The sequence below is a fragment of the Gadus morhua genome, chromosome 5, assembly GCF_902167405.1.
Source record: "Gadus morhua chromosome 5, gadMor3.0, whole genome shotgun sequence".
Taxonomy (NCBI): Eukaryota; Metazoa; Chordata; class Actinopteri; order Gadiformes; family Gadidae; genus Gadus; species Gadus morhua.
The window spans coordinates 10255554-10271619 of record NC_044052.1 but is presented as its reverse complement, the minus strand read 5'-3'; the positions used below and the strand labels follow the sequence as shown (position 1 = coordinate 10271619).

At 47.1% G+C, this 16066-nt stretch overlaps 2 protein-coding genes across 3 annotated transcripts in view; one reads left to right on the top strand and one right to left on the bottom strand.

The window, feature by feature from the left end:
• LOC115544321 (formin) overlaps window positions 1-12171 on the top strand; it is a 51885-nt gene extending 39714 nt beyond the window's left edge. For both annotated transcript variants that reach the window (XM_030357207.1, XM_030357205.1), the window contains 5 exons: window positions 488-580; window positions 4129-4180; window positions 8626-8775; window positions 10075-10156; window positions 10263-12171. In XM_030357207.1, the coding sequence (XP_030213067.1) occupies window positions 488-580; window positions 4129-4180; window positions 8626-8775; window positions 10075-10156; window positions 10263-10298 (413 nt within the window). In that variant the 3' untranslated portion in view covers window positions 10299-12171. The remainder of the gene's footprint in view (window positions 1-487; window positions 581-4128; window positions 4181-8625; window positions 8776-10074; window positions 10157-10262) is intronic.
• A 745-nt stretch (window positions 12172-12916) lies between these two features.
• grem1b (gremlin 1b) lies at window positions 12917-14971 on the bottom strand. The gene is made up of 2 exons (XM_030357204.1): window positions 14662-14971; window positions 12917-14277 (listed from the first exon to the last, which is right to left on the bottom strand). The coding sequence occupies exon 2, from the start codon at window positions 14274-14276 to the stop codon at window positions 13704-13706; it is 573 nt and encodes a 190-aa protein (XP_030213064.1). The 5' UTR covers window position 14277; window positions 14662-14971; the 3' UTR covers window positions 12917-13703.
• Between the last annotated feature and the right edge of the window lie 1095 nt (window positions 14972-16066).

The following is a 16066-nucleotide window of genomic DNA, read 5'->3' as shown; positions in this document are numbered from 1 at the left end:
TGTGTTGTAAGAATTCGTACGCACTCCGGTATGCATGTATCATTCACTAAAGCTACTGTTTTGCTCATCAGTAGTCATCATTTTTCCTTGCTTGACTTCTGGCACCATGTAAGGTTTAGACTATGCTGTTGTCGAAATATTTCCCATTTTTTGCTATGTCCTTAACCACAATAGTTATGCAAGTAGACGATAAATAGACTTTGCTAAATGATGATAAAGGCCCACCGCCCGAACTGTCTCTGTTTATCCTGCATGTCAAGTAAATCTTGAGAGATAAAGGTTTGCAAACAAGTAGTAAATGAGCTCTGGTTTGACTCAATAGTTGGCCTCTGATTTATCGCAATTTTGTATGTGCACAAGCTCGACTTAAGATACAATCTTGCACACAAGACTTGTGGATATACTAAAGAAACCTCCTGTTCTCACCTTCCTCTGCTTTTCTTTCTCTCTGTCCCTGTCTGTCTCTCTCTGTCTCTCGCTCTTCCAGTGTGTGAAAAGAATGTGCAGAAGGTGTGTGCCAACTCCTCAGAGGAACACCTCCAGCCCTTCAAAGATAAAATGGAAGGCTTTCTCTCCGTCGGTAAGTCACTACGCAGCCCTGAGTTGTTGTTGTCGTCGTCGTCGTCGTCTTCCACGGGAACATATGCTTTTTCCTCCTGAATGCTGATTGGATGAATAAAACTCTTCCACTCGGAATTGTGAGGCACTAAGGGGGAAATCGACCTTAGGCCTCCAAAGATAAAGTATATGGACAGCCACATTGTCCTTCTTAAACCCAGCGATGGAACTTTTTAAAAAGGCATCATTTGCTTTCAATAGTGTGGAAGCGTGTGTGCGTGCGCTTCCCGTGACTGTGACATTCTCTAAACCTACGAGGCTGGTCGAAGGGATCCCATTGCCCTGTGCATGGTTCCCATGCAGCCCAGGATGCCATAAAGCTGGCAGGACATCTCTGGTCCGGGCCTTGTAAAGGCTCTAAGGACCACACAGGGCAACGCACAGCAGCCACCGAAAAAACCTGGGATCACGTCGTCATCCGCTGGTTTTCAGCCTTCTCCGTTGGAACGAGATCAATACTGTGTTGCTGCAATACCTGCCTTTTCACCGGCTTGTCCCCCTCTCGCATCAAAGACGGAGGTGCTGCAACTTCATGAGCATAAATAACCGGGTTTAAGCCCCTTCTGTGATACCTCAACTTTGTAGTAATAGTTCCCAGGCCGTAACTCAGCCAGGGAGATATTCAATCCTGTGTGTGTGTGTGTGTGTGTGTGTGTGTGTGTGTGTGTGTGTGTGTGTGTGTGTGTGTGTGTGTGTGTGTGTGTGTGTGTGTGTGTGTGTGTGTGTGTGTGTGTGTGTGCATGCTCATACAGTGCCTACACTATCCCCTGACCCCGAGAGCTAATCGCTGAGTTCGGAAAGGAACTAGACACAAGTGAAAGGAGGGCACATGAAATGGTCATCAATCACACTCAAGTCAGAGGGCTCGGGGCCTGAGAGGCATGGTATAATTATTTAAATAGAGGTCCTCCTGGCTCTTAGAGGGCAGAGGAAGATGAATGCGCAGGACAGTCAAATTAGTTGTCATTCAAGTTCAATGGTTCCTGTTTAAAGTGTAACAACGCATCAATAATCTAAAATTCAGCACATCCGTTGCAGGGTGTTCTGACCACCTGCCTGTCATCTCTATCTGGTTTCACGTAGACGTCTCAGAGAGGTTAAACCATCACCACAAAACCTCACAGTTAAGACGAAGACCTACCGACTGCCCAATAAGTTCCGATTAATTACCAGCACGCAATAGCGACCAGCAACCTGTTTCTGGCCAATCGGAACCAATCAGAGAAATTTCTTTCTAGCAAGGATTCTGGATCAGTTGTTGCAATGTAGCTGGAAATATTGAAACAATACGTTTATTTATTTTTAACCAAAACCCCGTTCTGACGAGGCGCCTTCCGGGGAGACTGTGGCCATGTGTCTCCCGTCAAGACGTGTAAATTGGCAGAGTAGCCAACGTGTTGGGAGAGGGCGCGCAAACTTTGTTTGTTAACCGCAGACTGCGTCTGCGTCGTGTTCTCGCAACTGGGGGTTGATCAGAATGAAATGCAACACGTCCCCCCCCGTTATTCCATAGTGTTCTCGTTCGCTCTCCTAACGACTTGGGCGGTGGAACAAAGCATTCCGACAACCAGAGGAAAGGCGAATGTGCGTCTCCAGGGCGTGGGTTGAAAATTGAGCAGCTTACCGTGTCTGGCGTGTGAAATAATATATTCGTGTGTAGGACATTTATTGTCAATTACGCGGCGGCTCTCAATTATCCTAAAACGATGAGGACAAAACCGGTTTTGGAAAGTGTACTATTCTTAGGCATATACAACAATGTCCGTAGTACTGACCCCTGTCCCTCCCGGGGACCCTGCTTCCTACATCTTGCGGGACCATGCTGTTACATCCTCCGACGCTGTCTCGTACTTCAGGGAAACGTCTCGGTGTCTTGGCTCCACCACGCCGTCTAATGTGTGTGAATTAGTGACGTACCAAAGTGTGAAACTGACCGGGACAGAGCTCGACCCGATGCGGTGGTGAGGTTCTTTGTGCTGAGGAGCAGATGGAAGAGCTGAAGGAATTGAACCAATGGGAGGAGCCGATAAGAGGGAGCCGGGTTGAGGCGGTGGAGGGCACGTTCCCAGGCCTCCCCTCTTGCCACCTCTCTCCCGTCTCTTCTTTTGTTGTCGGGGCTCCAAGGTAAAAGGCTGCGTTTTTTTTTTAGAAAGTGTGTCAGGAGTTTTTAAAGGCCCTAATTTATTGTCCCTCTCAGCATGTGTGTCTCATAACTTTCTAGTTAGACACTGCTGGTTTCATGTTTACACGAGAGCTGAGGAGGAGAAACTTCACACATCCTGTCACTTTGGGCCACTCTCTCTCTCTTACTCGCTCTCTTTCTCTCTCTCTCTCTCGCTCTCACTTCCCCCCCTCACCCCTCTCTCTCTTAACACTAATGCCACCTCCGTGCACAGTCGCACCGGAGGGGTAGCTTAGGCGCCAGCCTGACCCCCACTGAGACAAACACCATTGGTCACGGCCCCCCCTCCTCACCTTTCGCCCTCCCCCTCCCACCCTTCCCCCGCCCTAAACCAAGGGCAACGCAACCCCCCCCCCCCCCCCCCCCGCCAACTCTTCATTAAGTTTGCCCCCCCACCCCTCAGCCCCTTATGCCCACATACGTGTAAAAAGGGGAGAACATGCAAGCAGGGGTTTGTAGGCGGCTTAAGATCGCCCGCTCTCCTAGAGCACCCCAAAAACCGGCCTTTGAACCATTTTTCTGAGCCTTCTCGCTCTTAAATCTTCAAGTCTCCCCATCCCCCCATCATTGTAAAAAAAAGAAAGAAAAAAGGATGAATCTGGAAAAATGCAATAAATCTCAGATCACAGGCAGTCTCTGGCCCTAGATAAATTCTTGCACCTCGGCCCGGCCGGCCGTACACATCTGCCTTGCATTTAGACACTTTAACATGGCAGCATCCCACCTCCCACTCCCAAGCCGCCGCCGCCGCTGCCATGCTCTACCCTGCACCCGCGCTCCTGCTGCTGCACACACACCACACACACCTGCTCCTGTGTGTGTGTGTGGTGTGTGTGTGTTCACCCCTTGCATCACCAACGTCCGGATGACGCCTTGACGTTGGTGACGTGCCAACACTGCGTCGACGCGCTCGCACCCAAATCTCCTCATCCTCATCGTCATCCGCTTATCCGGGGTCGGGTCGCGGGGGGAGCAGCTCAAGCACCCAAATCTCGACTCAAACTATTCAAATGTGCCCGCATCCGACTCCTCTACTCAGCGCCACCTCCCTATCAACGCTCCGTCCACATCTCAACCCTCACAAGAGCGTCCGGCTCGTCCTCTTGCTCTCCCGGGTGCTAATAAAACCTGGCGGCGGCCCCCTCTTGATTCTCATCTTTTCTGATTTATGTCATCTCACCTCTGGTATCGGTGTCCACACCAGTAAACGAAAGCTCCCGTCTGTATTGCGTCGGTCACAAACGGTGGCACTTCCAACAACGCATTATTCACAGAGCCGGGTCTCGGGCGTGTGTTTTATGCACCATTCTTCTCTCCTTGTTTTACAGCTCATGAGCAGCATGCCACCGAAGACAACAGACTTGACACAGCACTGAAGAGGTAGGTGATCCCCTTCATCTATACTGCTGTGATAAATCCAATGCTTATGGCTACTGTAGATGTACATGCGTTAGTGCTGTACTGTGTACGTTATGCCTTTGGCTCCTCTGATGCTTCAAGGTTAGCGCTGGTGGTTCAGGGTTCATTGTGTCTGGGAAGGTGTGGGGGGCTAACGTGGACCAGAATAAAACCATGAGCTATAGAGCCACACCATAGAGTGCAGTTATTCCCTTGTGGATGGTTGTGTTTTATTCTTGAGAAATCTTTACATTTACATTTTGGGCATTTAGCAGGCGCTTTCATCCAAAGCGATTCAGTACATTTGTAGTACATAAGTACATTTGTCAGAGGAAAGAGAAACAATATATCGTCGGTACAGTAAAGATATTCATAGCATTCATAGTGTTTAGCATTTAAAATTGCTAGGTTAACCCATTCCCTGGATACAACAAGATAGTTAGGATAAGATTCTACAATGCTTAGTGCTCTTTTTAAGTGGCAAAAAACTTGTAACATACATATTTTCTATTTCAGATATATAATAGTAACACAGTGCAGGTTTAATATACACAAGCAATTTTGACGATTGTTTTGGACACGTGATGATATGGATGGTTACAGATGTGATGGATGGTTCCTGCTTATTTTGTTTAGTATTCTCTGATAGATTGTGTAACTGGCCCTGGTTGGCAGCAATGCTAACAATTTGTTTAAATACATGTCATATCTAGTTCCACTGTAGCGTGATTACGTTCCTGCACATAGGGTGCTTCCCAGTCTCCAGGCTGGTGGGGAAGTCAGTGATAACAGCAGCAGAGATAACGCATACTAAAACGTATCAGATCCACCCAAACGCTCAGACAGAGCGAGGTAAGGAGGATCTTAGAGGTCTTCTTCTGTAAATCCAAAGATGGATCTCATGGACAATGTTGATGCTCCTTTTTGAAGTGTCTACGTGTAGGATTATTGCAAGCACAAATCAGTTCAGATTGCCCTTTTACGAACAGGTTGAGACAAGGCAAAAGGCAGGCCTTTTCCGAATCCTTCTCTGTTCCGTAGAACATTCTGTGGGTTGACTTGTTTTATGTTTGAACCGGGCGGTTTTATCGTCAAAGAGGAAGTGATCGTTTAGGGTGGGTAATGGCAGAAATGTGTGCTTAATGCTGCAGTTCACCTACCGGCCAAAGGGGTCCGTGATGAGCAGGAATGTCTTGCATAGAGTCCCTTTAAACAACGCTTGACGTACCAATAAACCGCAGCTTCCTCTGACGCACTCGTCACTGTTATCTCTCATGTTCGAACGCAAAAAACAAAAAACAAGAGCAAAAAGTGCTTGCCTGTAGCCTCTGATTTATAGACGCACTGGCGGCCTCTTTACTCGGGCGGAGCCAAACCATATCTGGAACGTTTCATGTGGGAGGGAAAGAAATGGTGGGGTTGGAGAAACAAAGCAAATTGATTATCTGAGGCTTGTTTGGATAGGGAACCGAATTGTTTGCTTTAAATCGTGAGTATTCCGCTCCCCAATAAATCTCTGAAAATGCCCATAAAGGAGCACGCTAACGATGCCAGACACAACTTTAAACCATTACGGGAGTTGATTGCCTTGGGCACAGCTCTGCACCAGTGATCCCCTTCCAAGCAGCACTGTTTCACGGTGTCCTTTCCCCACCCAAAACAGAACTAACATGGCCACATCTCCCCCTCTCTTTCCTTCTTCTTCCCTTTCTACTCTTTGTTGATAAGGGATGTTTTCACATTCTGTGTGTTTGAGACTGTGTGTGGCTGATCAAAAGGGCCTTGCGGCTTATCACACCTTTGCCTTAATGAAGTTACTTTCCTCTAATTTCATCCCAAGAGGGAGCCGACTTGCCTGGTTCTCTCTCTCTCTCTCTCTCTCTCTCTCTCTCTCTCTCTCTCTCTCTCTCTCTCTCTCTCTCTCTCTCTCTCTCTCTCTCTCTCTCTCTCTCTCTCTCTCTCTCTCTCTCTCTCTCTCTCTCTCTCTCTCTCTCTCTCTCTCTCTCTCTCTCTCTCTCTCTCTCTCTCTCTCTCTCTCTCTCTCTCTCTCTCTCTCTCTCTCTCTGAGCCACCTCATAAAAGTGACACGCTGGTGAAGAATATTGGCTCACCGGGCTCTGTTTCTGTGTATGCATGTGGATAGGCCAATTCGCACTAGTACACAAGCATACACACACACCACAAAACTATGTTTGAACATAACCTGACTGAAACCCCCGAACCACCTCCTTCCAGTCAGCTCCCGTGACATAAGGGTTGAATATGCTCTTGGCTTTTGTGCGTGGATAAGACCGTGGATGTAATCGTAGTCATCGTCGTTCTTGTACAGCCAATTACACGCAGTTCTGACTCTTCTGGTTTGCGTTTCGGATGCCGCTGACGTTTTCCTGGTTTTGTCCACAGTTATGGCCCATTAAGTTCACTGCGGCCGCGTCACGCCCAATTTCACGTGACGTACACTCAAGTTGTGCCCAATGGCATTAGTTCATGCTAGCTGGGAGCCCGGTACCTCACTCGCCCATTATATCAGCCCAGTCCCAAAATGTTATTTTTCTGCTGAATGTGCCCCCCCGAAAAAATATATTTTTATGTTAAATCTCTTCCTGGAAAACCGTTTCCCTTCGCAGTCGTTATTGCTCAGTGTTTTCCGGGGCCGCCAGTGAGGAATGGGATTGCATCACCGCTGAAATTAGCATCATAACAGGAACAAGGAGGTCACAAGTGTTGACTTTTTTCCCCGAAATAAATCCGCTGATCATCAACTCCTGGCTGTTTTGCGGCTGTTGTTCCTCCACGACGTTCGGAGTGCCGCCATCTGTTTGGGAGCGGGGAGGGAGCCTGCTTGCGGAGCTGTGCGAGGATGATGCATGGTCGGGAGACGTGCAGAAAGGAGGGGAGGCAGGAGGGGGGGGGTGATTTGTGCCCAGCTCTGACACCCTGACCCCCGGGGGTCGAGAGAAGGGAAACCAGTAAAGAGGAGGAGAGCTGGTCAATCATGTCGGATTATGCCGTCAGCTAAACGCTAAAGATACCTGTGTGGCTGTGTTCCACGTGGACATTTTGGCAAAACAAACAAACAAAAACAATCAAACGGACTGTTCTCCGGTTCTGTTCAGAGACAGTCTGTGTGTCCGGATCGTTCCGGCCTGTGGTGTGGTAGGGGCAGTTTGCCAGACAAACTGCCCCAGCAGTTTGTCTGGCAAACTGCTGCTCCTGCACAGCATGCAGCGCCCCAACCGTCCACAGACCCCCGGCCCGCTGCGCTCCAACATGTCTTGGATTAGCCGCTGCGGCGACGCAGCCACCTCACATCTGGAAGTCAGTCTGCGCCGGTGTCCGCGGGAACGAGGGCCGTCTCCTCCTGAGTCACGGCCCCCCTCTTTATCAGCCCCCCTGACAGTCGGGAGGCGGAGGAAACGTGTTTAATGTTTGGGTTAGCGAGGGCATCCCGGAGCGGCTAGGACTGCCCTCTCTTAATGCCTGGCGAGGGTGGCTGGGGGGGAGGGGGGGGGGAACCCGGCGGAGGAGTTTCAGGTTTGGTTACAATTGAATTACATTGAGGAGTCAGGATCTGGACTCCATCACGCTGGGGAATAATCATATAAGTCAATAAGTCACGGTGTTCCCTATTCATATTAGTTAGTTTATTGTGTGTGTGTGTGTGTGTGTGTGTTTCTGTCTGTCTGTCTGTCTGTCTGTCTGTCTGTCTGTCTGTCTGTCTCGCTATTCTCTTCCACCTCTCTTCCCCTCCTCGCTCTCCTCCTCATACCCTGCTGTTTTTCTTTTTTTCGTCGTTCTTTCTTTACTCTTTCCTCGCCTGTCTCTTTCTACCTTTCATTCTCTACCGCTCACCTTCTCCTTCACACTCTTCCTCTTTCACCTCTCTCTCTCACTGTCTGTCCTTGTCTCTCTCTTTCTCTTTCATTCTCTCTGTGTGTGTGTGTGTGTGTGTGTGTGTGTGTGTGTGTGTGTGTGTGTGTGTGTGTGTGTGTGTGTGTGTGTGTGTGTGTGTGTGTGTGTGTGTGTGTGTGTGTGTGTGTGTGTGTGTGTGTATTCTCTCTCTATTGTTATTATGTCAGTCTCCTTTGCTCTCTCAGTTGTTTGAGGCCTGTGTAGCCTGACGTCATATTGCCTTGCATTAACACCAGCCGGGTTGGGGGTTAGACTCCAGCTGGGGAACATTAATGCCCATCCAAGAAATGTATGCAGTAGAGGTATTGCAAGATGATTTTAATAACAGAGTCTTACAATAAGTCCCTTCCAATTAATCAAATTCCTTGTCCCATCAATGTCCCATCTTATGCTGCGTTCCAGCGGTTTTCGGTCAAGTGCCGAAAATGTTGCTTACGTGAGAGAAAATTCATTGTCACCATCATAAACATCATCATTATCCACATCCTTGTGTGTTTTTTTTTCCCCCTTTTTAGTTTCCAAGAAATGGCAAGCTACTTCGGGCTGAGGCCCAAGTCTGGAGAGAAGGACGTGGCCCCCGGTTTTGTCTTCATGCTCTGGTATGAGTTCTGCTGCGACTTCAAGAACACTTGGAAGAGAGAGAGCAAGACCATCTCCAAGGAGCGGTAGGAAACCCCGTCATCATCGTCGTTAAATAATCATCAAACATTTGATCCAAATACACCGAAATATGTGAAATTACGGAACAAAATGTCGTCCACGAAACACACAAAACATTTGCGCCGGGATCAACCGTACCCGTTTCCCATCAAAGCGAGCAGAGGGGCCACAGAGCAGAAGGCAAGCATGCTTCGCTTTACCTGGCCCCTCCTCGCGTCCAAGCCCCTGAAAGGCCTGGGCCTAAATTTACGACGCTCCCCTTGACCCGAGGCAGCGTGCAGGGGTGGCAACCCACTGAGGGATGGAGGGCCCTCCTGGCTGCCGCCTGCCTTTACTGTCACAGGGGCGGTGGGGGCCCCGGGGCCAGTGGAAGGCTTCCTGGGTCATGAGAGAGCTGTTAAAACTGTGTCGCCGATGCCCAGCATGCAGCCGAGAGGGCAGGGGCCCAGCGTGGAGACGGTCTAGGGCGGCGGGGGAGACTCACAGCAATGAGCCATGGCAACAGCTCATATATGCAGGATAGAAGTAAGGGGAGACACTTTTATTTCAGTATCACTTTGATGCTGATTTAAAGGTCCACAGCCGTTGGTATTGCAAAGACAACCAAGTGTTTGGTCCTATCGGTGTCCTTTGTTGTTTCTGGATATAATTTTTGTGCATAAATTACCTAATATAAGTAAAACGGAATTACGATATAACAAACATAAGAATGTGATTTTTAAGTGCTTGTATATATCAAGATGGCTTGATTTATGGATGAGTATAGATGTGTTCTCTGTATGCACAGTTGTCTGTATGATGCACAGTTCTTAGTTTTCACAAGGGCCGTGTTTACCTTTGGATCCTGCTGTTCTTCTGCAGCAAGATGGCAACCCCCTGTTCCCCAAGGAGTTAATGGCTCCAGCGTTGCCATGTGCTCTCTTTCTCGCGTTCTTTCTTAATTGTTTACTGGGCAATCATGTGTCACATTACTCACAGCTGATTGTGCTTATGCACAATTAACTTTATTTTAAATAGTGCAGCAACACTCATAAAAAGGCCAAGTGTTTTTTAAAGCACGCCTCATTATCTCATGGACCTACTGTCATCCGTGTGTGTGTGTGTGTGTGTGTGTGTGTGTGTGTGTGTGTGTGTGTGTGTGTGTGTGTGTGTGTGTGTGTGTGTGTGTGTGTGTGTGTGTGTGTGTGTGTGTGTGTGTGTGTGCGCCGCCACTGAAGTTAAATTGGTGCAGCTTCTTTTTTACCCAAACTGTAAATATTATAATTAAACCTTAGCGATTGTTGTTTTTTGTCTGCTGCGCCTAGACTGAAGGAGGCGCAGGAGAACATAAAAAAGATTACGGCAGACAAGAGGGTAGAAACCAAGAAGATCAACGCCAACAGTCTGGTAAGATGCTCACTACAAAGCGCTGGCAGGGGGGGCACCTCTTTCTGCGTGAACACAAGTGCAACGGATATACATGACGGATATATTCCTCCCATCTCTCCAACAGAAAGAGAGACTGCGCCAGAAGCAGGCCTCTTCTTGAGGAACGCGGCGAGAGCGATTTACGGACCAATCAAAGCGCAGGGAGCCCAGGAATAGCGAACACAACGACGGTACCGGAGAACCCGAGGTACCAAATGAAAAAAAGCCCTGCCGGCTCCATCTCTCCTGCGCTCACCACATGCCTAACCCGACACCATACCTCATAGTTCACCGTCCTGCGCGGCACATTTTTTGCCTCCCCGCGTGAACCTCGCTCCGACAACTCCACCCAATACCCTACCTCGTCTTCCCCTCGGGTTCTGCTGCACCCAACGGATCTACCCAGTAGTGCAGACTGCCCCCCCCCCCCCCCCACCTCCTCCCCTCCTCCGTCTATTTAGCACCCTCTCCGACTGACTGGTCTCACCCAGCGAACATGCACACTGTGGGGGCTGCGTCACCACGGGACAGCAGCTCTGGAGGACAGCGGGCAAGACGGAGGGACCAGAGGGAATGCAGGAGGGTAAGGAGTCCTGTCCCGTCGTCGCCTGCGACTTCGTGGCGTCGGCCTGCGTTGCTGACACGGTCAAAGTGATGGGAGTACTCGAGGGAGGGGGGTCTTTGGGGGGGGGGGGTCAAAGGTCGACCTCATTCATCCCGCATGGGTGTGACCTCGAGTGGCCGGCTTGTGAAAGGGTCACGGGGGGTCAGGGGTGTTCACAATAGCGCCAGCTGATATATCGACACAGGGGTGAGTTACACGGCCGGCTGAGCTCCTGGGTTCACGCTGGGTGCCTGTGCGGATGGTATTTAGCGTGAGATATGTTGCCCACGTTAGCAGAATCACCAGTAACACATGCCGCTGCCTACCGCTGGAGGGTCATTGCTGTAAAATACGAGCCGCGGGATGTTTGTGTTTTAGAAGGAAGTCAACCGTCGAGGAACGCTTAACCATTCGGTAGAAGTAGTCAAGCTATAGACAAACTGAGATATCACTTTGAATATGCTCGTATTAAACAACAGCTAGTCATTCACAATGGAGTATTATGTGTTGTACTTGCGTTTAATTTGGTGTTTTTGGACGTATCAGGGGCCACGAGATGGATGATATAATAGTATAACTTGTGTTCTGTGAGTAGGCAATATCGAGTCATGTTGTTGCAGTGCATCCATGCAGGATGTGGGTCAAAACCACGAGCAGACCCTGGCCCAATAACACGAGAACCTGCCCCCAAACACACAAGGATAAATGGGTTCTCATGGATCGAGCTAAAACAGAGCGAGAATAGAATCAGGAGAGGGAAGTGTTGTTCCGAGGTAAGAAAAATGGAGTGTTAATTCTATGAAATAGTTTATTTTGAAAATGATTTATGAAGTGTCTGTCATGTCTTGCACACCTTCCTGCTTGTAAAATATGTACACAGTAAATAGCTGCGCCACATTCCCCTGGGATGGTAGGCCTACCTATATTACAAATGTATTGCACTTTTTGCACTCTTTTCCTATGCAAAGCTATGGTTTCCTTGATAAAACAGGTTCATGAATTGTACGGCATCACAATGAAAATGGTAGAGATGTTGAATTTTTAAGAGTAGCATATGTGTTCAATTTAAGATTTTATTTTCACTATTTGTCAGATATCAGCATTAAAAACACATGTGAATATACCTCTATTTATGGGAATAAAACATTTATTTTAAGGTTTTTCCTTTTAGGATATATATTTTTAGGAGATGTAAAATGGTCAAGAAGCTGCCTAATATTTAATTTGGATGATACAAACTCTGTCTGTAAATATACCTTGCTATGTATTTGGCGCCTACGTGGATGTGGTGCTATTATAATCAAAAAATGCTGTTTAATCAAAGCTTTTATACAAGGTTGTTTGATTTCTGTTCGTTTTGAGACTAATTATTAAAATTATGTAACACTCATTATGGTTCCTCGTGTCATTTCCCGGGATGTGTGTGTGTGTGTGTGTGTGTGTGTGTGTGTGTGTGTGTGTGTGTGTGTGTGTGTGTGTGTGTGTGTGTGTGTGTGTGTGTGTGTGTGTGTGTGTGTGTGTGTGTGTGTGTGTGTGTGTGTGTGTGTAATATTTTCATTATCACTGTTCTTCAGAAGACGCATGCTGATGAACAATTTAACCACAGAACATTTTATCTTTAAGAGCTGCCAAGGGTGTAATTCGTAGTGCAAAATGCAAGTGCAGTATTAAGTATCGTCAATGGATGCTTTCATTGACGATGTGCGTCTATTGCGTCTAGTTTGACAAATAACTTCAATAATCAATAATGCCCAAAATAATCAGATATATACTGCTGTCGGCCTGTAAAATATTGAATAAAACCCATCCACCGGGTGTTTTATGTTTAAACAAATCTCTACAATTAAAGGGAAACGGGTATTATTTGTATGTTTAAATCGGTTGTACGATCAGTTCCCATAGGCTGATAGTGTATCGTATTACGCACCATACTGCAACGTTCCCTTTTGCGCGTCATTTTATGGCATCGTGTGACGGATTGTTTTGAAACAATCGTTGAAACGGTTGCAGGAGATGTTTGGAGATAGACACATTTTCTCACAACCAAGAACAAATGAATTCCTGCGGAAAGTTTTTACGTTCACTAGATTATAGTAGTCTGTGTCGTCATAGCAGGACTAAAAATAATCACATCATTATTGCCATCATTGCCGTTTATTTTTTCCCAGTAACCAAACCATTCTGCTTACATTAATAGTGGCTTCACAGTTAGGGTACTCACACTGTTGCTACAATAGATTTGTACAATCAAATTGTACGAGTAGGCTTTCTTTATAACTAACACTAAAGTCTACGGGTTACTTTAGCAAATCGAGTAGTCCACCAGTTCCAACAAATTCAAAGGACTTCGATATTCACAGAAATCCACGAGTCTTGAACCGACCGACCTTCTATCGCCACTTATCCATCATGTTCCACATAGTGGAAACTACGAGATACATACATACATTTACCCATTGATGTTCAGACAAGGGTTCCTCTCACCCACTGGGATTGTTTAATCTGTTTTGAAATAGAAAATAAACTTGATTAAACCTACAGTAAAGCAGTCCTACTTATAAAGTCGTGCGTAAACGTGCCGGTTACCATGGCTAGGTTTTCATGCAGTGTGGCCAATTCTGTACCACCGCGAAAGGGTGAGGAAATGATGTGATGGATACAGTTCGTTCAAAGTCCGTGTAAGAAGTAGAAACTGTCCGCGTTTCTCCACGTTGTGTATAAAGGACATAATAGTAGTACTAGGCCAACACTTTTGCAGACCACGTATCCCGCGCGTAGCATATCTCCAAACAGAGAAGGGATGGAAGTATAGTGCTGCTGACGATAACCTTTTCTTTTTTTTACTCCCTTTGAGCAATCCCGTAGATATGAACGTTAATACGTCTAAGGTTGTAGCAATCATCACATACGGTTCATTCCGTTTTAGTCCAACGATTCGATCGACAAACAGCGACACTGTTTGACGCGCTGGATGCGCTTCTTCTTGGTGGAAGGCTGCTGGTCCGGACAGTTCAAAGTCAACGTCATGGTGGTGAATCGCTTGGGCTTACAAAAGGAGCACGACTGGAAAGCCCCCTCTTCCCTGCGCACGTGCCGGGGGATGTAGAAGGAGTTGCACTGTCCGTAGCAGAACCGGTTGATGATGGTCCGGCTGACGCAGCCCTCCTCGTGGATGGTTTGCTTGAGGGGCTGCGTCTTGCACCAGTCGCGCTTCAGATAGCGGCGCTCCGTCACATGCAGAGCCTCCTGGCTGGACTCCAGCACCTCCTCGGCGGCTGGTGCGGACGATGAGCCCTGCCTCCGTCGGGAACCGGAGCCCGCCTGTGGTGGTGCTGGTGGCTGCGGTTGCTGCTCCGATTCGTTTGGGTTGTATTTGTCGGGATGAGGAATGGCGCCCTGCGAGCCTCGGTTTCGTTTGGAGTCCACGGGAGAGCAGGACAGCATGCAGCCCCAGATGAGAATCATGCCACAGAGGAGACGCGTGGAGCCGGCCATCCTTTAGGGAAGGATGGCACAACAGTTAATCATCTGTAGGATCGTTTCGACACTATTGATTATTGATGTCTCACGCGTAAAAAACCGGACGGGCGCGCTGCGTAAATACGAATGAAGCATCTATAGGCTCAGAGCCTGCTAGATATAATATTTCAACTCAACACCAGGATTTGTTAGTTTTGAGCCAAGCTACGAAATACCATGCCGAGTGTGTGTAAACTCGTATCTGCATAACGTAGTTATTCATCTATAATATCTAAACCATAGGTGTGTCCAAGTGCTTTCGGGATAGTTGATGCAAGTTAATTTTCAACTTTCAGAACTCTGCTGCTTCCCAGACGGGTAAATATCCACTTATTTTTTTAGGTTAAATACGTCCACTTACCTGTGCAGACTAAACCTTGAAATGTCTTCTCTGAGGGGATCCCTTCAGGGCTTCAAAGATAACTCCCCAAATGAAATTGTCCTAATAACGTTGACCGTAATACACACAACTAGGACGCACAGCAGTGATTCGAGAAGGGTGGGAGGCTGACTCTTCCATAGACAGGGGCTGGAGGCTTTAATACAAATTGCTTCAGCGCCGGACTGTCTCCTTTTTAAATGTCTGCCAGCTGAGATGTGCAGTTCCCTCCACATTATTGGCTGAGCGCGATGTAGAGAAAATCCAAACTATCCGCCCCTTCAACACTTGTGTGAACCCACCTCAAGAAGACCGAGAAGCAGAGAAAGTGGAGGGAGGGATTTCAACCACCTATGTTGTCTACATTAATCAAGACTCCGGCAACATTTCGGCGATAACCACATATGTGCGCGTAATTTGGCGATCAAGCCTATTTGACTGCAAGTTGGATGTATTCGTTTGTCATTTGTCATCGTGATTGTTTCGTTTGAAGACATAACCATGCGGGTTGTTTAAAGTAGCATAGCCTACGTCTTAAGAAGCACAACAGACAGAAAATACTGTAGTTATATACTATAATATATAATACTCTACTTCACAAAACTATGTAGTGCCGAATGTTATCCAATTGGTCACTGCTGCTATTTTCATCCCTAAATAAACATTTATAAATACCTGTATAGTCCTACGACTTATAATATTTCAAACACGAATAATAACCATTGATGTGTAGTTCCTATTATTTATGTCAAACTATACATGGGCCTATTGGGCTATAATGATCTCTGATCTCTAAATAGATAAATGCCCAAGTAAGTCTTTGTTTAAATGACATTTCAAAGACTACTTGGTTTTCTAACCGTTTTTATCTCAAAAGGAAAAACAGTTTGATAATGCTGAAAAAGACTAATTAAATGCATCACATTTTTAACTCAGAAATTCGTTTGTAGACAAACATTTATTTGGCTGGTGCATATTGTACCCTGGGTTAATTGGATGAAAAACATGCAGAGGCCCATCATAGGCACCATATGAAACGTCTGTATTGATTTGTTCATTTTCCACAAGCATTTTCGGATGCGTCAATGTTGGGTCTTTGAAGATGCCATTGCTATATTTTTAATTTATAAGCTGGGTTTTAAGAGAACTGCATGTGATGACCTGGACCACTCGGAGCCTGCTTGACAGCCTCTTTATCGAGCTCGGCAAAGCAAAGCCGATGCACTGCTGCCCAGTGCCCATCTGTTGCGCACATGGCGCGGCCTGAACGCGCAGCCTTTTCATGGATAACAGTGCGAATCTAAAGACATGGACTTCAAAACACTGTATGAAGCTCGGACATTCCCCTGAGACGATAGTTTGAGAAGGGTTGTCAACAGATCTTGAG

Bases quoted from the DNA above. Each gene is read 5' to 3' on its own strand.
- grem1b (XM_030357204.1), bottom strand. From the start codon at position 14,276: ATGGCCGGCTCCACGCGTCTCCTCTGTGGCATGATTCTCATCTGGGGC.